Source organism: Myxocyprinus asiaticus, chromosome 39 (genome assembly GCF_019703515.2).
Source record: "Myxocyprinus asiaticus isolate MX2 ecotype Aquarium Trade chromosome 39, UBuf_Myxa_2, whole genome shotgun sequence".
Taxonomy (NCBI): domain Eukaryota; kingdom Metazoa; phylum Chordata; class Actinopteri; order Cypriniformes; family Catostomidae; genus Myxocyprinus; species Myxocyprinus asiaticus.
This window is the reverse complement of record NC_059382.1, coordinates 39,069,080-39,094,121: the sequence shown is the minus strand read 5'-3', so window position 1 is coordinate 39,094,121 and position 25,042 is coordinate 39,069,080. Positions and strand designations below refer to the sequence as shown.

The 25,042-nt window shown below is 40.1% G+C and overlaps 1 protein-coding gene across 1 annotated transcript in view; it reads right to left on the bottom strand.

Moving 5' to 3' along the window:
* Positions 1–3,029: 3,029 nt before the first annotated feature.
* Positions 3,030–25,042, bottom strand: part of mfrp (membrane frizzled-related protein) — a 77,069-nt gene continuing 55,056 nt past the window's right edge. The window contains exons 6-13 of the mRNA XM_051679021.1: positions 23,036–23,166; positions 22,447–22,572; positions 22,273–22,349; positions 17,343–17,491; positions 5,790–5,920; positions 5,530–5,664; positions 3,984–4,111; positions 3,030–3,868 (exon numbers count right to left, since the gene is read on the bottom strand). Of these exons, the coding sequence (XP_051534981.1) occupies positions 3,644–3,868; positions 3,984–4,111; positions 5,530–5,664; positions 5,790–5,920; positions 17,343–17,491; positions 22,273–22,349; positions 22,447–22,572; positions 23,036–23,166 (1,102 nt within the window). The 3' untranslated portion in view covers positions 3,030–3,643. The remainder of the gene's footprint in view (positions 3,869–3,983; positions 4,112–5,529; positions 5,665–5,789; positions 5,921–17,342; positions 17,492–22,272; positions 22,350–22,446; positions 22,573–23,035; positions 23,167–25,042) is intronic.

Below are 25,042 nucleotides of genomic sequence, written 5' to 3'. Positions count from 1 at the left end.
CTACCTTGTGTAAATCAGATAACAAGTGTTTTTTCTCTTGTAGGAGTTAACAAAATATCAGTTTCAATAGTATTATTCAACACCTGCACACCCTCCCCCACTGAACGGCGAAAATGTCCTTATATTTGAAAGAGGAAGCATATTTTCACTGAGTAGCTAATGGGGGATTTCGCTCGTAGATCAATTTTCACAGTTACTTGAAAGATTTGTCATTCAGCAGAACACAACCAGACACTAATAGGGCATTCAGAAAACCTTTTAAGCCCCATAATAGCAACTTTTTGAAGAGCATGTAGAGCTCATGGCACAGTTTGATCCTATAATGAGTGAATACCTTCGAAGAGTTTAGAAAAAAAAAAAAAAAAAGAATAAAGATCACTATTTTAGTAATATGATCCAAAAATGAGCTCAAGAAAAACAAAGGATGCAATTCTGCTGAAATTCAAGAAGGCCAAGTATTCTTCTGTAAAAACAGACTGTACAGTAGCGGTTCTAGCTTGTATGGCGCCCTGGGTGAAACTCCCTTAAACACAAAGTTTTGCTCTCAAAGTAAGTCTTGTTATTATTGTTGTCATGTGTTATTAATGTCTTTATCAGGAACAAATGTCTGTATCAAGCATATGATTCATAGCCTATACACAAACTTTGTGACAGTAGCTTAAGTCCAAACTTAAGTCAAGTGCCCATAAAAGTACTAAATCATTATTTGTAAACTTTTATAAACATTGTATGAACAGTTTCAGCTTTAAATTGGGCACTGCAAAAATATGAACAAACCATTAATAAATGAGTTGTAAAGATGTGTAAATAGTAAAAGCATGTTTCCATCAACAAACAAACAGTAAATGTGTGACTTTTACAGACATTGGATACTAATTAGCTGGACATTAATGAAATATTTGTAAACATGAATAGTGTGTGAAGTGGTGAAAAATACTAATAATTTCTGAAAGCATTTGTAAATGTAAAAAAAAGTGCATGAGCTCATTTATGAATCATAAATTAAAAAGTGTAAAGATATTTGTAGCACTCAAATGTACATTAACAAATGATCTGTTGATAATTATATACCATTTTTAGATGTTAATAAGTGCCATATATGAATGAAAGCTTAATAACATTTGTAAGCATTTTAATTTACATTAACTAATGATCTGTTAAGCATGATAAAATGTTTGTTAATGATTCATTAATGAAAGTTATTATAAAGTGTTACTGAAAATCATGAATAAAATTTTTTTTTTTACACATGGCTACAACAAGTAAACCTTTATTCTAACACTATATTATCCCAGACATACTGCGTGAAGACAACTAAATAATTCATGCTTTTGGGTGTTACCAATCAACAATGTTATCATTATTTTAAGTCAATCGTTTGTTAAATTCAACATTAAAGTTTTAGTTGCTTTCATTTGTCAGCACACTAGATCTTAGGACTTATATAATTTTTTCCTGTATCAGTTTTCATTGGATTTAAGTAATACAAAACAAATATATGAATTGCAGAGCTGAAATTTAGATTATGGCAACAAAGTGCTTTGGTTACCAAGAAAGGAGAAACACAAAACAAAGGGTACAATGGGGCTAAATGCACACCATAAAGGGATAGGTCACCCAAAAATTTTCTCATCATTTACTCACCCTCATGCCATCCCAGATGTGTATGACTCCCTTTCTTCAGCAGAACACAAATGAAGATTTTTAGAAGAATATCTCAGATCTGTAGGTCCATACAATGAAAGTGAATGGTGATCTACAGAGCTGAAATATTCTTCTAAAAATCTTCATTTGTGTTCTGCAGAAGAAGGAAAGTCATACACATCTGGGACGGCATGAGGATGAATAAATGATGAGAGAATCTTCTTGTGTTCCATTCAGAAGTGATCATCCCTAAGCCCTATTCCCTTTGAAGTCTTTACCATCCACTGTGAGAGCTTCAGAGTGCTGAAAAGAGTAGGGCTCATAAATAATGGTCTTTTGGAACTCACTTTTAGAGTAGTTTTTAGGCAGAGGCTATTTTGCACTAAGTGTAATTAGCACATTCCACACAGCATGGCTTTTTCACTCAAATGATCTGGTAGAAATACAGAAATTAAAGAGTAACTGCACTCTCATGTGTCGAGGCAATGGCGTAACATGTGAAGACAAAATGTGCATTTTTTGTCCAGATGGACCCAGGTTCAATTCCCCCTTTTGTCCCACTTTTCCACATTCTGCTTCCTGTCTCCACTCTTAATATTTATTTTAATGCTACTTATAATAATTAATAAAGATTTACATAAAAGTTGTTTGCCTCGTAGTAATTTGGTCACAGTGACGGTCAGGGAGTTGAGAGAAAGGTTTGATCTGGGTCAAATTAACCATGGTTTTACAATAGTGATATTGTTGTAACCATGTTTTTGGTGGAAGCCATAGTTTTAATGCAATTAATCATGGTTTTACTACAGTAATATGGTGTTAATATAGTAACCATGTTTAATTATGTGATTACTACGATTTTTAATAGACAATGCCATGGTGACACTGTGGTCACTGTAGTTAAATCATGGTTAATTTTTGTAAGCTAATTTTAGGGTTAGGTGTAACTGTGGTTGTAGGGTGTCTGTGGATGCTCAAATACTAAGATGCCCATCTACTGTATGTTAGTATTTAATAAGGAGTGCAAATAGCATCTAACACTACTTGCGCTTAATGCAAAGAAGATGCTTTTTGTTGCTATTTACACTTAGTTCAAATAGTCACTCTGTAAGTTTGATTAGACGTTCTGTTTGGAATGACCTTAAAGCATGGCGATAATGATTGTAATCCCTTAGAAGTTCCCTCTGAAGGCATCATTTAGGCCATTTGTAACACACGGTTCTTTTTGGGGTATTCCTTTATAGACAAATTTGCTTTGTTCTGGTCACAAAATGTACCAAGATTTCTTTATTTTTATTTTTATTTTTTTGGGGAATAGTGATAGAGCAAAATCATTTGTGTGAAAAGAATTATATCAGAAGGTTTTTTTGATTAAATTCATAAAAAAATAAAATAAATAAAAAAAAAAAAAGGTTGAGCAATACTTGGGGTAAAAAGCCCCCAGGGGGTTTATAGTGATTTCATGGAGATAGCAATAGCTATAGTGCAGAATTTGTCAACTAATTCAAATAATTTTGAGACAGCAAGATGCTTTTTTGAGTAACAAATTAAGATTATACTTATTCAAAATAACCACTTCAGAAAAGGGTGCCCCATTTCCTGTTAATTTCAATCACATTTAACATTTTATTATATCTCAAGTATTCTATAGAAAAATTAATCTATTCGCCCCACTTAAGAAAAACACCCTTGTACCCTACAAATTCATGTGATCATAATGACACATAAAATAGAAGTGATGAGATAATTAAGTTAATTTTCCCATTTTGAAATCTGTAAAATAAATAGCCTCCAGTTCAAATATAATGTAAGATCTAGAAATAAAGACATCAAACAGCAGAAAAGGATGGGTTATACAGCCATCTTTCAGGTCATATAGCAGCAAAGGGACAGTCCTTGCACCTGGCATTTCAATTACATTTTATAGAGTCTGTTACTTGTGATTATAGATGAGGTTATAGATTGAGTGGTTGTGGTGCATCTATCAAAACAGCAGTCCCTTTTAAGGAAGAGAACACGCCATGGGATCCAGTGAATCTGGCAAGAGGTGGCAGTTGAAAGGCCAGTTTAAGTTCAAGAGGTTGAGAGCTTGACTGCATTGCTGCTCTGCTGTGACACAGATGGACTGGCATGGTTGCAGCACGCCGCTCTGAGGGCTACAATGAGGCAAAAACATCCTGCATACTAGCTGCCGCAGAGATTCAAAACATGCAAACTCCATCAGCACCTGCAAACAAAATCAAAACAAATTTCCCAAATAAAATGCCATTACTTGTGAAATGGGGTTAAAATAACTTCAAAGTTTGTTCAACATAACTCAACAACTCAAAAGACGTTCTCACCCAGTACTTGTGCAAAATGGATGCAGCCTCTCTCTGATCAGAAATAGACAGCCAGATGTTTGGGAAGGAAGTGAGATTATAGCTCAAGCCTCGGCACATCTCAACCTGGATCAGCTCACAAGATGAAGCTGAGAGAAAAATGTCAGATAGTGTGTGTATTAATAAACTCTGCTGCATACAGTATTTTGACTGCCATCTGCAGTTTTTCACAACCAGTTTTTAAAGTTCACTTTACACAGACAGTGGACTAATGGCAAAATATTGTACTCATTTAACAGAAAACACCCAAAATTTCAAAAATATTCTTGCAATAATTCATAAATAATATTGTATATGTTTAAAATTTTAGGATGAACATACATTTTTTATCCTTTCTTTGAAGACATGTGATTCAGGCTCTGTTTGCACTATGTCCTTGCAAAAACAATTAGTTCATTTCAATAGATGACAGTAAGTATTAGGAATATTCCTCTATCACCTTCCATCACAACATACAAATCTGAAATGCAGGTGGCACTCTAACGCAGCTGAGCACTCACCATGTGCTTGTCCATAGACATTCACTCTATTCTGTGATTCCACGCACCTTCTCCACTATTTCGTTGAATATCTTGGCCTCTGAGTGGACTAGAAGCTACATCTAGGTGTCGTTGGAAAGTTGAGATCCTCAGATTTGCGATGATGTATAATATTTACTGATGATTTGCTTATAATACTTTTTCTGCTGGACTACATATTTTGTTCTGGAGACATAACATTGGATTATTTACCCAATCAAGATTACAGACAAGTAGAAAATGGCTCGTTTTGAAGAAAACAGTCGAAGGTAAGAGCTGATGTAGATTTTGTGGCTTCTTTGGGCTTACAAAGCAGTGATCAGAGCAGACAAGAGATGTTTGTCTTTGTTGTCTTACAGAGATCATATTTCATTTTGTGATATACACTTGAACTGTGGTGTTATGACAACAAAATAAACTGCATTGTCAAAACAAACTGCATTCCTGAGAATGAGAGCTTTTATTTGATATATGACTTGACTATTTTAGTGTTATTTAAAAAACTTTTACATTCATATTTCTACATCATTACCACAGAGTGGCCCTCAAAGGATTCCAGTTCGTATCTTTTTACTGAATGCAACATAAGTGCTAATGTGATTTTATGAGTTTTTCTGTGAAAAAATCAGATTCTAAGATTTCAAATGGCACCACATATGACTGTTTTTGTATACAGGGACTTTTACATTTTAAGCGTAAACTTTTAACATACCCCTGGCCCTGCAGAGTTCAAGGGGTTAAGAAATTAATGAGTTCATTGACTGAGTTTTGCTGTTGGTTCTTTATGTGCATAAGATTAACCCTGCCCTATCTGTACTCCAGTAAACTTATTTCTATACATCTGTGAACATTTCTTAACCATTTATCTATTTTAATAGGGGAAAAACTATGTAAAATGTAAGAGAATAAAAAGAGTGACACTGAAATAAATATAATCACAAGCTAGACTCAAGTGATTTTAAATGCATGGTTTATTGAAGCATTCTCACTGAAAGTAGGGTAGGTAGAGTTCATGCAGTCATGCTCATCTGAACCATCTGCGCAGTCACTCCATCCATCACACAGCCAGTTCTGGTGCAGACACTCCCCAGTGCTACAGGCAAACTGCGATGGACTGCATGTTCCTTACGAATACAAAACATCACGCAGTGCAGCCTTACCAACTGACAGTTTCAAAACATTGACACTTCACCACATTTCCTTCATGAATTTCAGAGATAAAAGCAGAGTGTAACAATGTGCTTCTCACTTTCTGAAAGAGATATGGTCTTATATGTTGCATAAAAGCCACTGTCAGCAACACCTTCATCAGCCACAAACAGAACAGTCATCACAGGTCCAGAAGAGGTCAGATCAGGAGGTAGAGTGGACCCACAGTATCTAATGCAGAGAGTCATCCATGCATAACACTGCAGCATAATGAAAGATATTTTCTAATGCATTAATGCAAGAAGCAATTACTACTAACCAACGAAGTCTTTGTTTGAAAAGGACAATGTGAAAACATGTCTAAAATTTGCCAAAAGCCATAATAGTGACCAAGTTTTGCAGCAGGAAATGTGTGGCATTTGGGAAGCGTGGTCATGTGTCGGTCTGTGGGAGAGGGAGAGCGGTAAGGCTCACCTGGGTTGTAATTATCTCTAACACCTGTCTCTCATTATAGTGATGGCAGAGGGAGATCTGAAAAGGTACGCCAGAGCATCAGAGAGGGGAGAGTGACCAGAGAACACGATAGCCCTGAACTGAGAGAGTGTTATTATTGAGAGTGTTTTCATTTATTTAAAAACTATTTTCTTTGTTATCGATGGATAATGTCGATTGTGTGTTTAAGGAATAAAAGGACTGACCTTGAACCTGCTTCGCTGCCTCCTGGAAATGCTGCCATGTAGTCCTCTGCCAGCTGGACGGCACTGGACCCACTCGGACATGCCTCGGGGAAGTTGGGAGACGAGTTGCTCCAGTAACACCAGATCGACGACTTCCACGACGCCACGGGTTCCCCCACCTGCAACCATTTCCGGCAGGTGTCACAGAGCTGCTGTGCAAAAGCAAATGGGTGGCCGTGCTTCCCAAAGCTCAGGGACCGGAAAAGCTTCCGACTCTGCTCCGGGGTTTGACCAACCCGTTGCTGGATGGCCTTCTTCAGGTGGCTGTAATCAAGGAGGCTTGTGGCAGGAAGTTGAGTAAGGGCAACAGATGGGCCACCCACTGATCGGGAAGCCACCTACAAACCTCTGCGGTCTTCTCGAACAGGTCGAGGAAGGCCTCCGGATCATCGTTTGGCCCCATTTTCATTAGGACCACTGGTGGGGTAGGCTCCGGGGAGGTCGCAGCACCAGCCCCCTCCCTGGTGATCAGGCTCCGGAGCACCTGCCGGTCCTCCGCTTGTGCCTGGAGCAGGACTTGAAAGTGTTGTTCCTGCTCCAGGTGTACCTCTATGAGGGCATGATGCTGGTTCTGCTGGATGCTGGTGAGGGTCTTGAAGACTTCGCCCAGCGGTGAGGACTTCGTAATGGCGCTCTCCTCTAAAGCCGGGTTTCGGCACCACTGTAAAAGGATCTTAGTTCATGGGCAATGGAGGAGTCAGGAGAAAACGAAGCAGGTTCAAGGTCAGTCCTTTTATTCTTTTTGTAATTTAGTGTTTTTTTATTTTCGAGAAAGCATACAGAACATTTTGCAATGAAAGAAAGAAAACTTATTTGACCATTATTACCCCATAACCTCCCCCCTTCCCTCACCCAACCCATTGTACTACAGGACTTAGACAGATAAATAAATAAAATGGGATAAAATAAAATAAATACATAGAAAAACAAATAAAATAGTAATAATAATAATAACAACAGAAGCAGTAGCTGCAGATTAAATATCCAAAATTTCCTTGACTGTAGATATCCAATTCTTCCACATAGACAAAGTCACAGGTTTAGCATGATTAGTCCATGCAGATGACAATTCCAGATATAGTATCTCCAATAAAGAATGTAGCCAATGCTTAGTAGAAAGGTCATGAGGAGATTTCCAACGTTGAACAAGTAGGTTCTTTGCAGCAGTCATGGCAGCTAGCCAAAATTTCCATACCTTCTCACTTAGAGGAAATTGAGAATTGTCATTCATCAATAAAATAACAGGATCTTTGGGAAAACAAATCCTAGAAGCTTTGTACAAAACGTCAAACAACATATCCCAAAATTTTTGCACATCTGGAAAGTCCAAAAGCATATGTATCAAAGTGTCCACGCATCCAGGTCCACAAAAATTACAATACGGGTGGGGTGATAGACCCATAGCATATCGTATGCGTGTGGTTAGATATGCCCTGTGAATAACTTTAAAATGAATGAATTGGTGGTTAGGGTTCGTGGACGCATGGAATGTATTATCCCACACTGTATCCCATTCGATGATTCTGTTAGAAGTGTTCAGATCCAATAACCAAGCTCTAGCTTTAGAGAAATGATCTGTATTAAGATTTAAAAAGCAAAGATAAAAATAAGAAACAATTCCTGTGCTTGGTGCATTGCAAATCCAATTCACCACCAGGTGAGCTTGAAGATTTGTACCCCAAGGTACCTTATGGGCCTTTAACGCGGCACGTAATTTAAAATATAAAAATAAAGTGTAATTCGAAATATTAAATCTTTCGATTAAGTCTCGAAAATCCAGGATAGATTCCTTTCCTTTTATGTCATTTAACGTTAGAATACCTTTTATAGCCCAGGATGGCTGCACAAAATGTTGTCCGCCAGAAAGTAAATTCAAATTGTGCCAAATAGGAGTATGAGTGTGCCATATAGTTTTAGATGAAAAACAGGCTTCTATCTTTTTAAATATTTGGAGAGTGTAGGAAAGTATAGGACCATAATATAATGAGCACTTCCTGTGTGAAAGGCCTGAAAATAAAAAATCTTGCAAACAAATTGGTGAAATGCGCTCTTTTACTATTTGTTTCCATGAAGACTGTGAACAAGGATCAAACCATTTCATGACTGAGAGCAGGATAAAGGACCAATGATACCATTGAAAATTAGGGCAGCCCAATCCACCTTTTATTTGACTTCTTTGAAGTGTAGACCACTTAATGCGGGGATGCTTTCCATTCCAAATATATTTTATCAGTAAAGAATCTAGCTTTTTCCAGTAATTTACTGCTGGGGGGAGTGGAAGCATAGAGCTAATAAAATTAATGCATGGCAGAATATTCATTTTTATTGTTGATATTCGGGCAGATGATGATGAAGGCAGACACTTCCATCTTTGAATATCCGACTCAACTTTTCCATAAATTGACATTTAATTAACTTTTGAAATGAGAGGTAAAGTAGGTCTCAGCTCAATCCCTAAGTATTTGACTTGTGTTGATATCTGAATATTATTTGGAATAGAGAAATTAAAACCATCTGAATTGAGAGGCATCAAAATAGTTTTAGAATGATTAATTTTAAATCCAGATAGTGTGCCAAATTCATCTATGCTTTGGAGGGCATTAGGGAGTGAGCGTTGTAGATCAGATAAAAATAATAAAGTATCATCTGCATATAGAGAGATAGAATGGATTGATGAGCCTAACTGAATGGGGTAACAAGTTTACACTCTCTAACGAACTGCGCCATAGGTTCTACTGATAAGTCGAACATGAGGGGGTAAAGTGGGCACCCCTGTCTTGTGCCTCTGCAAATATTAAAAGTGTCCGAGATGAGTCCATACCCTGGCCATGGGATTAGTGTATAGAGTTTGTATCATTCTAATAAAATGGTCTAAATGGTAAAAAACTTTTTCAATGTATACCATAAATAACTCCATTCTAGCCAATCAAAGACTTTTTTGGCATCAGTAAATAGGAGTGTTTCTAATTTCCCAGATTCAGCAATGATATGTAATACTCTACGAACATTGTCTGAAGCCAAATGTCCCGTAATAAATCCTGATTGATCTAGGTCAATTAATTTATGTATCACTGACTGTAGACGTCTGGCAATAACTTTAGCATACAGATATATTTACATCGTCGTTAATCAAGGAGATGGGCCTGTAATTAGAACAGTCCGAATGATCTGTGCTGGGTTTAGGTAAAACCGTAATTAGAGCTGTATTGAGGTCTTTGTGAAAATGACCTTTGAATATGGCCTCATTTATAGTGCATAACCAAATGTGGCCTAGTAAATACCACAGCGCCAGGTATAAATCTATTGGGAGGCCATCGATTCCCGGGAACTTTCCTTTATTTGAACATAACACTGCATAATGTAGTTTTTCTAAGGTAATTTCAGAGTCAAGGCTGTCAGCTTCCTCCTTTGAAAGTATGTTTAAGTTCAACTGATCAAAATTTTTTTTTAACTGGTCAGTACTGGGTTGCATTTCTGAAGTATATAATTTTTCAAAAAATAACATTGTGGCAGCGGGGGCATGGTCGAGCGCCCATCCGGAGAGAGAGAGGGAGGTAAGGGCGCTTACACCTGAGCTAAATTATGTCTAACACCTGTCTCTAATTCCAGTGAGCTTGGGGAGAGCGGCATATAAACAACCACGTCACTGCCAGAAGAGAGAGAGAGAGAGTCTGGCATGAGAGTCTCACGGTGAAGCTACTGAGTTCGAGACGCTACAGAGTTGTGATAGGGACTTGATCTTAGAGCAAAACTCCACACCTTGGGATGACTAACACAGGGGAATTTGCTCCAAGCTCAAGAACGGCAGAGCCGACTGTATAACAGGGGTGCTTGGCTGTGGGAATTCACACCGGGAGATAAGGTACTTGTGTTACTACCCACATCAAGCTCCAAATTACTCACCAAGTGTCAAGGACCCTTTGAGGTCACGCGACGAGTGGGGGATCTCGATTATGAGGTAAAGCGAACCGATAGAGGGGGCGCACGTCAAATATATCACCTCAACATCCTGAAATTGTAGAGGGAGGCAGTCCCTGTGACGTTGGCTATGGTAGATCTGGAGAGGGTGGAGCTCGGGCCGGAGGTGACCATACCAGCTCACAGGGGTTGCCAACTTGCAACAAGAATTTGCAGATGTGTTCTCCCCTCTACCAGGTCGTACGAACCTCATCCAGCACCACATCGTGACTGAACCGGGAGTGGTGGTACGTAGCCGTCCCTATCGCTTGCCCGAACACAAAAAGAAAATAGTTCGGGAGGAATTGGATGCGATGCTTGATATGGGGGTAATAGAGGAATCCCACAGCGATTGGTCCAGCTCAGTTGTTCTGGTGCCTAAGAGCGACGGGTCTGTACGGTTCTGTGTGGATTATAGAAAAGTCAACGCAGTGTCTAAATTTGATGCATACATGATGCCCCACGTTGATGAGTTGCTCGATCGGTTAGGTATTGCTCTATTTTATTCGACACTGGATTTGACAAAGGGTTATTGGCAGATCCCCTTGACACCAATTTCTAATGAAAAAACAGCCTTCTCCACGGCGTTTGGATTGCACCAATTTGTGATGCTTCCGTTCGGTTTGTTTGGGGCCCCGGCCACGTTTCAGCGTGTCATGGACTGAATCCTCAGACCGCATTCGGCTTACGCTGCTGCCTATCTAGACGATATTATAATTTACAGTAATGATTGGCAGCGGCACATGCAGCATCTGAGGGTGGTCCTGAGATCGCTGCGGCAGGTGGTACTCACAGCAAACCTGTGAGTCCCACCAATGCGTGATTGGGTGGGTGGAGGTACGGTATCTGAGTTTCCACTTGGGTCATGGGCAGGTGCGTCCCCAAATTGACAAGACTGTGGCGATTACGACCTGCCCGCGACCCAAGATCAAAAAGGGGGTGAGACAGTTCCTGGGGCTGGCTGGCTATTACAGGAGGTTTGTACCTAATTATTCGGACGTCACCAGCCCGCTGACTGATCTCACTAAAAAGGGGGCTCCAGACCCGGTCCAGTGGACAGAGCAGTGCCAACAGGTCCACTGGACCATGCAAATTAAAGCCGCACTTTGCGGGGGGCCGCTTTTGCATGCACCTAATTTCTCTCTCCCTTTCCTATTACAGATAGACGCTTCAGACAGAGGACTGGGGGCTGTACTCTCGCAGGAGGTGGAGGGGGAGGAGCACCCGGTGCTGTACATCAGCCGCAAGCTCTCCTTGAGGGAGACCAAGTACAGCACTGTGGAGAAGGAGTGTCTGGCCATCAAGTGGGCGGTCCTCACCCTCTGCAACTACCTGCTGGGGCAGGCCTTCACCCTCTGCTCGGACCATGCCCCACTCCAATAGCTCCACCGTATGAAGGATACCAAAGCGTGGATCACCCGTTGGTATCTGGCTCTCCAGCCCTTTAAATTCAAGGTGGTCCACAGACTGGGGGTGCAGATGGCTGTCACCGACTTCCTTTGCAGAAATGGGGGGGAGTGGTAGACAGGCCGGATGGCTCCCTGGCCTGAGTTGGGCGGTGGGGGTATGTGGCAGCAGGGGTGTGGTCGAGCGCCCGTCCGGAGAGAGAGAAAGTGGTAAGGGCGCTTACACCTGAGCTAAATTATGTCTAACACCTGTCTCTAATTCCAGTGAGCTTGGGGAGAGCGGCATATAAACAGACACGTCACTGCCAGAAGAGAGAGAGAGAGAGAGTCTGGCACGAGAGTCTCACGGTGAAGCTACTGAGTTTGAGACGCTACAGAGTTGTGATAAAGACTTTGTGATGATTAAGAGACTGTGATTAGGAGGCTGTGACTAGGAGCCTGTGACGCTAAAGAGTTGTGAAGCTGAGGAAGTTACTGTGCCAGTTGTGACTGTGTTATCCCTAAGTTTGTGATTAAAAGCTTACCTGAGACCTGAACCTTCCTGTCCCAGTGACCTCATTCCCTCACAGACATGAATGTTTTGTTGATGTCTGTGGGATGTGAGGTGAGACCATTTTTTGAATTTTTGATCACCTGGATGTTAAAATGCTGCTAATGTTTTTTCAGAGTAAGTGCAAGGAGTCGGCTCGGTCTGTTTCCATCTATGTAATATTTATGTTTTGTAATGTGCATTAAATATTCTGCTCTTCTTCGAAGCAGATCATTAAGTGCAGCCCTTTCAACATTAAATTTTTGTTGTGTATCATTGGAAAATCGATGACCTAATTCCCTTTCTAATTCCCCACATCTTCTCTCTAATACTGATAGTTGTTCAAGATAATTCTTTTAAAGTCTAGCAGAAAAGGAGATAGCATTGTTCCTTAAAACCCTTTGATGGATGCCCATAACAGTTCTTGATTGGAAACAGAGTCCTGGTTTAATTTGATAAAGTCAATCAGTCTTGCTCTCAGTTGAGAAAGAAAGTCTTTATTTTGCAGCAAAAAAGTATTAAATCTCCATCTGGATGGTTTACAGGGTGTATTAATCTGAAGGTGTGCTAATACAGCATTATGATCAGAAACACTTTGTGGTAGAAACTCAATACTGATTAGACCTGAAAGTAGCGATGATGAAAGTAAAATATAATCAATTCTCAAGAACGATTTGTGATTTGGGGAGAAATAGATGTATTCCTTAGCTGTTGGATTATGTGGTCGCCAAGCGTCACACACATCTAAATCTTTAGTGAACAATCTCAGCGCTGTAGAAGACTGAGATTGCGCTACTGAAACTGAAGGGTTGGAACGGTCCAAAACTGTGTCAAGCACGGCATTTATGTCGGATCCAATGATAATTGAATAGCCCTGGAGAGATTGTAGGGTTTTCAAACATTTGGAAAAAAGGAGGCATCATATGAGTTTGGAGCATATACAGGTGCATCTCAATAAATTAGAATGTCGTGGAAAAGTTCATTTATTTCAGTAATTCAGCTCAAATTGTGAAACTCATCTATTAAATAAATTCAATGCACACAGACTGAAGTAGTTTAAGTCTTTGGTTCTTTTAATTGTGATGATTTTGGTTCACATTTAACAAAAACCCACCAATTCACTATCTCAAAAAATTAGAATACATCATAAGACCAATAAAAAAAACATTTTTTAGTGAATTGTTGGCCTTCTGGAAAGTATGTTCATTTACTGTATATGTACTCAATACTTGGTAGGGGCTGCTTTTGCTTTAATTACTGCCTCAATTTGGCGTGGCATGGAGGTGATCAGTTTGTGGCACTGCCGAGGTGGTATGGAAGCCCAGGTTTCTTTGACAGTGGCCTTCAGCTCATCTGCATTTTTTGGTCTCTTGTTTCTCATTTTCCTCTTGACAATACCCCATAGATTCTCTATGGGGTTCAGGTCTGGTGAGTTTGCTGGCCAGTCAAGCACACCAACACCATGGTCATTTAACCAACTTTTGGTGCTTTTGGCAGTGTGGGCAGGTGCCAAATCCTGCTGGAAAATGAAATCAGCATCTTTAAAAAGCTGGTCAGCAGAAGGAAGCATGAAGTGCTCCAAAATTTCTTGGTAAACGGGTGCAGTGACTTTGGTTTTCAAAAAACACAATGGACCAACACCAGCAGATGACATTGCACCCCAAATCATCACAGACTGTGGAAACTTAACACTGTACTTCAAGCAACTTGGGCTATGAGCTTCTCCACCCTTCCTCCAGACTCTAGGACCTTGGTTTCCAAACGAAATACAAAACTTGCTCTCATCTGAAAAGAGGACTTTGGACCACTGGGCAACAGTCCAGTTCTTCTTCTCCTTAGTCCAGGTAAGACACCGCTGACATTGTCTGTGGTTCAGGAGTGGCTTAACAAGAGGAATACGACAACTGTAGCCAAATTCCTTGACACGTCTGTGAGTGGTGGCTCTTGATGCCTTAACCCCAGCCTCAGTCCATTCCTTGTGAAGTTCACCCAAATTCTTGAATCGATTTTGCTTGACAATCATAAGGCTGCGGTTCTCTCGGTTGGTTGTGCATCTTTTTCTTCAACACTTTTTCCTTCCACTCAACTTTCTGTTAACATGCTTGGATACAGCACTCTGTGAACAGCCAGCTTCTTTGGCAATGAATGTTTGTGGCTTACCCTCCTTGTGAAGGGTGTCAATGATTGTCTTCTGGACAACTGTCAGATCAGCAGTCTTCCCCATGATTGTGTAGCCTAGTGAACCAAACTGAGAGACCATTTTGAAGGCACAGGAAACCTTTGCAGGTGTTTTGAGTTGATTAGCTGATTGGCATGTCACCATATTCTAATTTTTTGAGATAGTGAATTGGTGGGTTTTTGTTAAATGTGAGCCAAAATCATCACAATTAAAAGAACCAAAGACTTCAACTACTTCAGTCTGTGTGCATTGAATTTATTTAATACACGAGTTCCACAATTTGAGTTGAATTACTGAAATAAATGAACTTTTCCACGACATTCTAATTTATTGAGATGCACCTGTATATTGACAAATGCAAACCTCTTTCCTTCTGTTAAAGTACAGCAATATGCAACTCTACCAACATCATCAGAACCTGTGTGTTCAATAATAAAGTTAGAGTTATGTTTGAATAGAATTGTCACCCCCTTCTTCTTAGATTTACAACTTGATGATACTATGGGAATATAACGCCTGTTTTGCATTCTTTGGGCATCCATGGCGGTAAGGTGGGTTTCTTGAAGAAACGCTACATCAATCTTTTTTCTGTGTAAAAGATCTAAAACCCGTGTTCGTTTGATAGGAGAGTTTAATCTCCTAATGTTAAAAGACAACGTGTTTATTCTAACCATAGACTGTAGTTACAGGGCTCACACAGGATAACATGTAATGTTTAGAGCAGGTTATAAAGCGTACCAATAAAGTTTTCACAGCTATACACAAAAACAAAGATGGTCCTGAGTGCTTTATGCGCCCCCTCCCTTTCCCATATCCCCCCTTTAGCAAACGTCTGTGGCGATCGCGAGGCAATGTCTAAACACTATTCACCTTATTAGCCCCCAATGAATTTAACAACTGAGGAAATTAAAATTATAGAATGAATATTTCCAAACTCAGAAGAACAATCTAAATTGCAACGATTTTGATAACGGCAACCAGATTTATAGAAGAACTGTAGCCCGTCTTTTCTAAGTAAACAAACATACAATAGTTATACAAGACCTTTACATATAACAGTCTAACAACCTGCACATGAAAACTGTTTAAAGGAGACTTAGAATGAAAATGCAATTGTATAGAAATAAAAGACTATTTACCATTTCACTTTGGTGAACTGAAACACAAGTGTACGCTGAAAAAGTCTTTGGTCCATGTATTGCACAGGTTTGTCAGCAAAGACATTACATGTCTCTTTAGTTGGCCTCCTCCATTGCCTCCTGAAGCAGGAAGTTTAAAGATCTACGAGCAGTAGGTACCGTTGCGGCATCAAGACCCTCGTGATATTTTTCAGCATCCTCCGGAGATTCGAACGAGTATTTCTGACCCTTATGGGTGACTCTCAGCGATGCTGGGTAGATCAGGAAAGTTTTGGCACCTTTCTGGTGAAGCTTGAATCTTACGGCTGAAAACGCCTTCCTCTTTTGCGCCGTCTCATGACTGTAATTAGCATAGAATTCCAGGTGCGCTCCTCCGGGCAGAGTGGGTTTTGCTTTCCGGGCTCCTTGAAGGATGGCTTGCCTGTCAGGATAGCAGAGGAGCCGGAATATCAACGATCGTGGTTTAGGTGAGTTGAAGTTCGAGTATACTCAATGAGCTCTATCGATCTCAATCAGGCTTGAGTGCGCCGAAAGGTCGGGGATGCAATTAGGTAGCATTTTCTGTAGCAAACCGACAGGATCATCCCCTTCCATTCCTGTTGGTAGATTAACCAGGCGGACATTTTTGCGACATGACCGGTCTTCGAAGTCATTGCATTTTCACTGCATCTGTTCAAGCTGAGACAAGAAGAGGTTCGTATCTTTTTTTGTTTTGCGTAAACTGCCTTGGAGATTGTCCACTTTCGTTGAGATCGACGCCATATTTTTACTCAGAGAATCTATTTCTTCTTTCAGAGATTGAAGAACGGCGCTGTTTTCATTAATATAGTCATTGAAGGGATTATGGGCCAACTTTATTGCCTCTGTCAACATGCGGGAAACCATTTCGCGCATAGCCTCCTGTTGTGCTTCGATTGCATGGCTAACAATTGAAGCTACGTTGTCCTCGGGTGATTTGAGGTGTTTGCAGCCCGCAGCTGATTTTTGGGGAGACATCGATATTTTACTAGTTGCCATTATTGAAGTAGAACTGTCCAGTCAATAACAAAGAAAATCATTTTTAAATAAACAAAAACACTCTCAGTAATAACACTCTCTCGGTTCGGGGCTGTTGTGCTCTCTGGTCACTCTCCCCTCTCTGATGCTCTTGCGTGCCTTTTCAGGTCTCCCTCTGCCATCACTATAAAGAGAGACAGGTGTTAGAGATAATTACGACCCAGGTGACGAGCCTTACCGCTCTCCCGCAGACTGACACATGACCACGCCCCCCATGCCACAAAAGGGTTTTCTGAAAAAACAATGGATTTTTTCTTTTAGCTAAAATTAAAACTTGAACTGAATTGGGCTTGGGTTTCCCAAAGGTGCTATGTTTTGTTATTACGTTATGAGTTGCTACAGAGTACACTGAACTAATTTCAGTCATTTTCATGTCCAGGTGACATTTTCTTTTTTTTCTTTTTTTATATTTTACGGTCCAGTTTTGGTGAGAGATTTCAATGCTGATAGTTGCCTTGATATGTTACTATAACCTGCATCGATGCACTCAAAATCCTAATTTAGACAAAGATATCATTCTTTTTCTCAATATCTAGCAGTGATGCACACAGATGCTGCTGTGATTGTGAGTGATTGTGATAGAAAGAGAACTACTTTAGATTATTAAGTGATCAATGTTAAAAAAGAGTTAAGAGTAGAATTGTTCTTACCTCCCTAGAACAGTGTTGTCACCCGTGTTTGCACTGTCATAAACCTCCAAGTAGTCAAACTCACATACATCCTGTGTTTCCAGACTGAAGTTCTGAAAACTTAGTCTTATAACTTGTCCATCTTGCACGGATATTTGCCACATGCACAGCTGTAAGAGAGAGTGCTAAAGCATTAGGCTGAGGTAGAGATACAAATTTATAAATAAAGATTTAATAGTGAAAATGGTTAATTAAATCATTAATAGTTAAGAGTTGGTATGAGTTAATTGCTCTGTTATGTCAAATGACATTTGTTCCATAAAGGTTTTATCACTTTACCAAATCTTTCTGCCCTACAGCATGTTACATGTATGAAACAAAATACATGATATCTTCAGATTTTTTCTTCTATTCGTCATTGACAACCTAACACAACCTGGCATAACAGAGTTTTACTATACACATTCCTTCCAAAGGTGGACAATAGAAAAAAATCAAGTAGACGCATGTACACAAGTAGGAAGTTATATATATATATATATATATATATATATATATATATATATATATATATAAAATAATCATACTCAACCAAAACTACTCTACTCTCTCCACGCCCCACCCCAAGAGCCCTCCAAAAACTCCAAATAATTGCCCCATTTCCCGACAAAAAAATCTAAGTTACCTCGTCTTCCCAATGACACCTCTTCAAAAGCCGCCACCCTCCCCATCTCCATGCACCACTCCGGAAATGGGGGCACACAAGCTGACCTCATACCCCTCAAAATAATCTGCCTGGCAATCATCACACAGGTCAGAACCCAATTCTCTATGTGACTATTCCCCACATCGATGACTGCCCCGCCCAAAACAAAAACTTTCTGAGGCAAAACGAAACCCGAGTGTCTACCACGTTACACACAAAATTCTGAAACTTCAACCAGAATTTCTGGATCTCAGTACACCACCAAAAAACATGGGCCCCTATCCAGAGTAAAATAATCTGAAATGAATCCATTTGTTTGTACCGCCGCTACCAGGTGTCTATAAAGTAACTTAATACATCCAATAAAAGTACCCGTATATTTCCAAAATCTTAAAAAGATAATCCCATTCTACCATATCGAATGCCTTTTCAGCATCAAGTGAGATGGCAGCGACTGGAGTCTGATCATTCACCACTGACCACATGATATTGATGAAATGCCTAATGTTATCAGAAGAGCTGCAGCCCCGAATAAACCCCACCTGATCTGTATGTATAAGAGATGTCTTTACTTAATCGATTAGCCAAAATATTTGACAAAATTTTAACGTCTAGCTGGATCAGGGAAATTGGACGGTAACTCTTACACTCGTTTGGATCTTTGTCCTTTTTAAAAATCAGACTGATCCGGGCTTGTCTCATGTTTGGTGGAAGCTTTCCATTCTTTAGTGATTCCGTATAAACTTCTAACAAAAGTGGAGCCAGTTCTGTAGGATAAGATCTAAAAAATTCAGCGGCAAAGCCATCTGGCCCTGGAGCCTTGCAGGGTCTTAATTACCTGGTCAAGCTCCTCCAAGGTTATCTCAGAATCAAGAGAATTTTTTTGCTCAGTCGTCAGTTTAGGGAGATCTAATGGTTAAACAAAGTTTCTAATATCTTCATCAGTAAGCGAAGATGTGGAACTATAAAGATCAAGACAGAATTCTTTAAAAGCATTATTAATATCAATGGCTGAGGTAAATATTTCACCACCAGCAGATTTCACTGAGGGAATGGTAGAAAACGACCCTCTCTGTTTTATATATCTAGCCAAAAGCTTCCCTGCTTTGTCCCCCGACTCAAATAACCAAAACTCCACCTTCCGCAACAAAATAGGATTATATCTGTATTTCAATCAGGTCAATTCTCTGAGGCCATCAGATGACATTCGCCGCTTCTGTTCTGTCTCGGTACTTTTAATATTCTCTTCCAACTCCACGAGTTCTCGTGCTTTGGATTTTTTGATGAATGAGGCATACTGTATGATCCGACTCCTAAGAACCACCTTAAGTGCCTCCCAAGCCACACCCAAAGAGGAGACTGAGGATCAGTTGGTCTCCATATAAACATTGATTTCAGCTTAGACATTTGTTGGAAATCAGGATTTTGCAAAAGGGATACATTAAAGCTATATGATTTATTTTCTTCCATATGTTGCAACACCTCAAACTAACCAGGGCGTGATCTGAAATTAAGATGTTTCCAGTTGAGCAATCAATGACAGAAGAAATGAGGGACTTTATATATATATATATATATATATATATATATATATATAAATCTATTCTAGAATAAATCTTATGGACTGATGAAAAAAATGTATAGTCCCTACCAGATGGATTCAAAAGTCTCCAAATATCTGTATGATCAAGATTTTTACACATCCTGTGAAGCATCAGTGTGGCTTGCACACTTTTGCTTCACTATGATCAAGGACTGAGTCCATCAAAAGATTGAAGTCTCCTCCCAATATTATATAATGAGGGGTGCCAGCGGCTTGCAACATCCCTTCAAGATCTATAAAAAAGCCCTGATCATCAGCGTTAGGTGTGTAAATATTAGCCAAAATCAACTTTTGCCCCTGAATTTCTGCTAAAACAATAATGACTCTTCCTAATTTATCTTTAATCTGTTTGAAACATTTGAATTGTAGATGCTTATTTATCAATGTTATGACTCCCCTGATCTTACTTGAGCCAGCACTAAAGAAAACATGTCCACCCCATATCTTCCCAAAGTTTTTAGCTTCCTGCGGGGAAAGATGTGTTTCTTAAAGAAACACTATATCATATTTCCTACATTTAAGAAAAGAAATAACCTTCCTTCTTTTTATAGGATGCCCAGCCCATTCACATTCCACGTGGAGAGAGATAATACACTCATATTAACATTTGATATTTTGACATATTAGAAGAATAAAATTGTAAAGACCAGATTCCAACATTAGTGCAACAATCAAATCCTGAACTTCCCCCAGAACCAAACACACAGAAAAAAGAAAAACATGCATTACTACACAAAACAAACTCCAGCCGCTAAGCGGAACCAACACAAAAAGAAACAAAAATGCCCTGCTTCCTCAGACAGTCAAGTGTATGTACAGCGAGACTTGGGGGCCATATGAAAATCACCAAATGGTTTACTCACCCCATTTTCTCTATGAAATACAATGCTTGCTGTGGGCATGTAAATATTTTGCGGCCATCCTTAGTATCTATTCTCAATTTGGCCGGAAATATCAGAGCAAAAGCGATCTTCTGTTGATATAAGAGTTTCTTACATTCCTTGAATCGATTACGTTTCTCTCTTGTTAAACTCGCAAAATCTGGGAACAAGAAAATGCTGTGATTCTTCCAAGAAAGCTTTCCTTTGCTCCTTGTGCAACACGAGATCTTTATTGGATTATCTCAGGAATTTGGCTAGAATTGATCAGGACCTGTATCCCTCAGCCGACCTCCGAACCAGGACTCTGTGAGCTCGCTCCATTTCCAGCTTATGGCCTGTTATGTTGGGCAGACTCGGGAAGAGCTCGTCTAGGAATTTCACCATATCTCTGCCTTATTCACGCTCAGGAATTCCAACAATTCGGACATTGTTTCACTGATTACGATTCTCCAAATCCTCCAGTTTTTCCCAAACGCTTTCCAAGTCTATCTTGGTTGCTAGTGGATTAGCAGCTAATTCCCTCTCTGATGACTCCAGATAATTGATCCGTCTCTCGACATCCCCGAGTCTTGTAACCAACTCGGAGAATTTCATTTCCATCGCAGTAATCGATCGACATATTACAGCAAGATCCTCTGTCAGCAACAACTTTCGTCAGCATCACAGACATGCTCGCCATATGGCTTTGAATTTCTCCTGCCGCACATTTCAAATCGAGTCCCTGGTCTGCGGGCCTGTCCGAGGCACCAGCTTGAGCACATAAGTGTCTTTTAATATCTCCAGAGCCCGAGGATTTTGAATTCTTTGCCATGTTGAATTCAAAGAACACATATGTAGCAGGGTGTAACGAATCTCACCAGTTTATGACATAAAAATAATAAAATACTAGCAAAGTGCACAGAGCTCGCCATTTACACATCCGCTCCTCAAATGGCGTCACGTGACTCCGCTTTGCTAGTTTTTAAATAAAGTAGCTTTTCAGTAGCGAAGCTTTTTTTTTATTAGGTAGCGGCATAGCTTTCACAAAAGCTACTCTGCTACATCATACATCACACCAGTGTTTACTATCTCCAGTTTTGAATCAGAACTAAAGATGTCCGTTCAAAAATGAATCTCTCATTTGAGTTGGTTCCTTAGAATTAATTGGTCACATGTGATAGCAAAGCAGTCTGAATCAGTTCGCAATTCAATCTAAATGACTCAGAAAGCTGCTGAATCTTATGGTGCGCGCTCTGACTTGGCAACATGCAAATGGTATTGTTTAAAACACGAAAAATAAAGATAACACTGGTTGCAGTGGATCTACAATCAATGGAAACAGAACCTGCAAATGTGTCCAATGAAATGATGAAGGTCTTTATACATAGGTTTGTATATGTAGCATGTATGAATATGATTGTACAATTTGTTTTACATGCACATACATTTTATATTGCACCATACTGTACACTTGTATACTGGACTACCATGGCTTAGATAAACATCATGTGAATAAGTCTTTTAGATGCTTTGTCTATAACAGTATGCTCTGTGCATCTGGTTGGAAAAAATGAAGTAGCTTAAATGTAGCAAACTACTTTTGGCCTGTAGCTTGTAGTGTAACTTGCTATGTTCTCTCAAGCATACCTTTTAGCTTAGTTTAACTAATTTTTCTGTTGAGTAGTTAATAGCTTAGCTATCTAAATGTTTTGAGTAGCCTGCCCAACACTGATCAAACTGAATACCAGGGTAGCAACTGGTAAAATAATGGAGATGGTTTACCTGTTGATGTGGGTAAGGCTTTGGATGGTTTGGACTGGAGAAAGATCCATATTCTCCTGTCAGTCTCCCCCCACATACTTGAAAAAAGGGATTTAATGCATCATGGATGACAAGAGAAAAAAAGGCTGGAATTCAAGTTTAGTAGTTTTTATTCAATGTGTTCAGTAATGTAACCTTTGTGCTTCTGGCTGCAGTTCACTTCATCTGAGTGGTCCTTACAGTTTGGCTGGCTGTCACAAATGGAAACAGGAAGTAAACAACGGCCATTGTCACACATAAACTCCTCTCGGGAACAGCTTTCTAATTGCAAACAGACAGACAAGTCATCTTCAGTACATATATACACAGAAATGTTTCCTATTAAGAACACCAACACAAATAATCCATGATCAGAATATCATATATATTTTACACCCAAAACACAACAAGCATTGCTGGCCAATACACTTGTATCTAAAGGTAGAAACAGTGCATATCTGCCTGAAAAATGTGTACCGCAGATGACATTTGAAGCTACATTTCATGCCGGTGCGTGCCGGTATATGTTGGAGCCCGCGATTTCCGGTGGCTGATCTCCAGACGTCCTAGCACTATCAGGGGTATTAATCTATCTCTCTTGCACCCCCCCCCCCCACCCCCAGTGGCTGGGCCCCTGAAAGCTGTCTCCCCCCCCCTCCCCCTTATGGGAAGCCCGGAGCCTGTGTATCAAGCTATTACTCTAACATAAACATAATGATAATATGTTCATGTAAGTTATACTTACTCTGTCCTGGTAATACAGAATGGTATTGTGCAATAAACCCATTTCTCCCAATGCTGCCATCAGATCGAAATGACACCCACACAGTACTGCTGTTTGTATTCACTGTAGGTGGTGCTACGTTGCCACAAAATCTGGGAAGAAGTGAATCTTAATTAAAGGTTCATGAAACCCTAAATCACACTGGTTACTGATATACACTATATTGCCAAAAGTATTCGCTCATTAGACGCATATGAACTTAAGTGACATCCCATTCTTAATCCATTGGGTTTAATATGACGTCGGCCCACCCTTTGCAGCTATAACAGCTTCAACTCTTCTGGGAAGGCTTTCCACAAGGTTTAGGAGTGTGTTTATGGGAATTTTTGACCATTCTTCCAGAAGCGCATTTGTGAGGTCAGACACTGATGTTGGATGAGAAGGCCTGGCTCGCAGTCTTCGCTCTAATTCATCCCAAAGGTGCTCTATCGGGTTGAGGTCAGGACTCTGTGCAGGCCAGTCAAGTTCTTCCACACCAAACTCGCTCATCCATGTCTTTATGGACCTTGCTTTGTGCACTGGTGCGCAGTCATGTTGGAACAGGAAGGGGCCATCCCCAAACTGTTCCCACAAAGTTGGGAGCATGGAATTGTCCAAAATCTCTTGGTATGCTGAAGCATTCAGAGTTCCTTTCACTGGAACTAAGGGGCCAAGCCCAGCTCCTGAAAAACAACCCCACACCATAATCCCCCTCCACCAAACTTCACAGTTGGCACAATGCAGTCAGACAAGTACCATTCTCCTGGCAACCGCCAAACCCAGACTCGTCCATCAGATTGCCAGATGGAGAAGCGTGATTCGTCACTCAAGAGAACACGTCTCCACTGCTCTAGAGTCCAGTGGCGGCGTGCTTTACACCACTGCATCCGACGCTTTGCATTGCACTTGGTGATGTATGGCTTGGATGCAGCTGCTCGGCCATGGAAACCCATTCCATGAAGCTCTCTACGCACTGTTCTTGAGCTAATCTGAAGGCCACATGAACTTTGGAGGTCTGTAGCGATTGACTCTGCAGAAAGTTGGCGACCTCTGCGCACTATGCGCCTCAGCATCCGCTGACCCCGCTCTGTCATTTTACGTGGCCTACCACTTCGTGGCTGAGTTGCTGTCATTCCCAATCGCTTCCACTTTGTTATAATACCACTGACAGTTGACTGTGGAATATTTAGTAGCGAGGAAATTTCACGACTGGACTTGTTGCACAGGTGGCATCCTATCACAGTACCACGCTGGAATTCACTGAGCTCCTGAGAGCAGCCCATTCTTTCACAAATGTTTGTAGAAGCAGTCTGCATGCCTAGGTGCTTCATTTTATACACCTGTGGCCATGGAAGTGATTGGAACACCTGAATTCAATTATTTGGATGGGTGAGTGAATACTTTTGGCAATATAGTGTATGTAAATATATGACTGAAATGGGAAACGATGACAATAAAACCTAACATTCACTACAGAAACCGTACTCTCCACCACAATGTTGAAAGTTTTTGTCTCCTCCTAACACGGAAACGGACGGACGGTCACTGAAGTTAAAGGATTCTCCACAGTGGCCTAAATGGACAATGTTGTCGGGATTTCTCCCTGTATGTCATTCTTTATTTATGTTCTGATTATTAATCATTAATGTGACATAAATTTGGTTTCAAATGTGGTTTCAAGACCAAGTCGTTTGAGGAAAATTGCCCAGATGTTTGTCTGATATTTCTGGTTTTCAGAAAGTTAAATCTATGCCTATGCTGTTGCGAAATCATCATTTGGTGGCGCTCAGGGAAGGTTAATCAGTGCATACATAGGAATCCTTAAATGTGAATTGTGGAGAGAGTTCAGAGTTAATTATATTCTTATGATGTTTATCAATATTTTTAAGAATAATTGCATGTAAAATAATGGCACATTTATTAGGACTACTACTAAATATTCTAAAAATGTTAAATAGTGCTGACTGACAGCCTAGTGTGTCTTGGTGT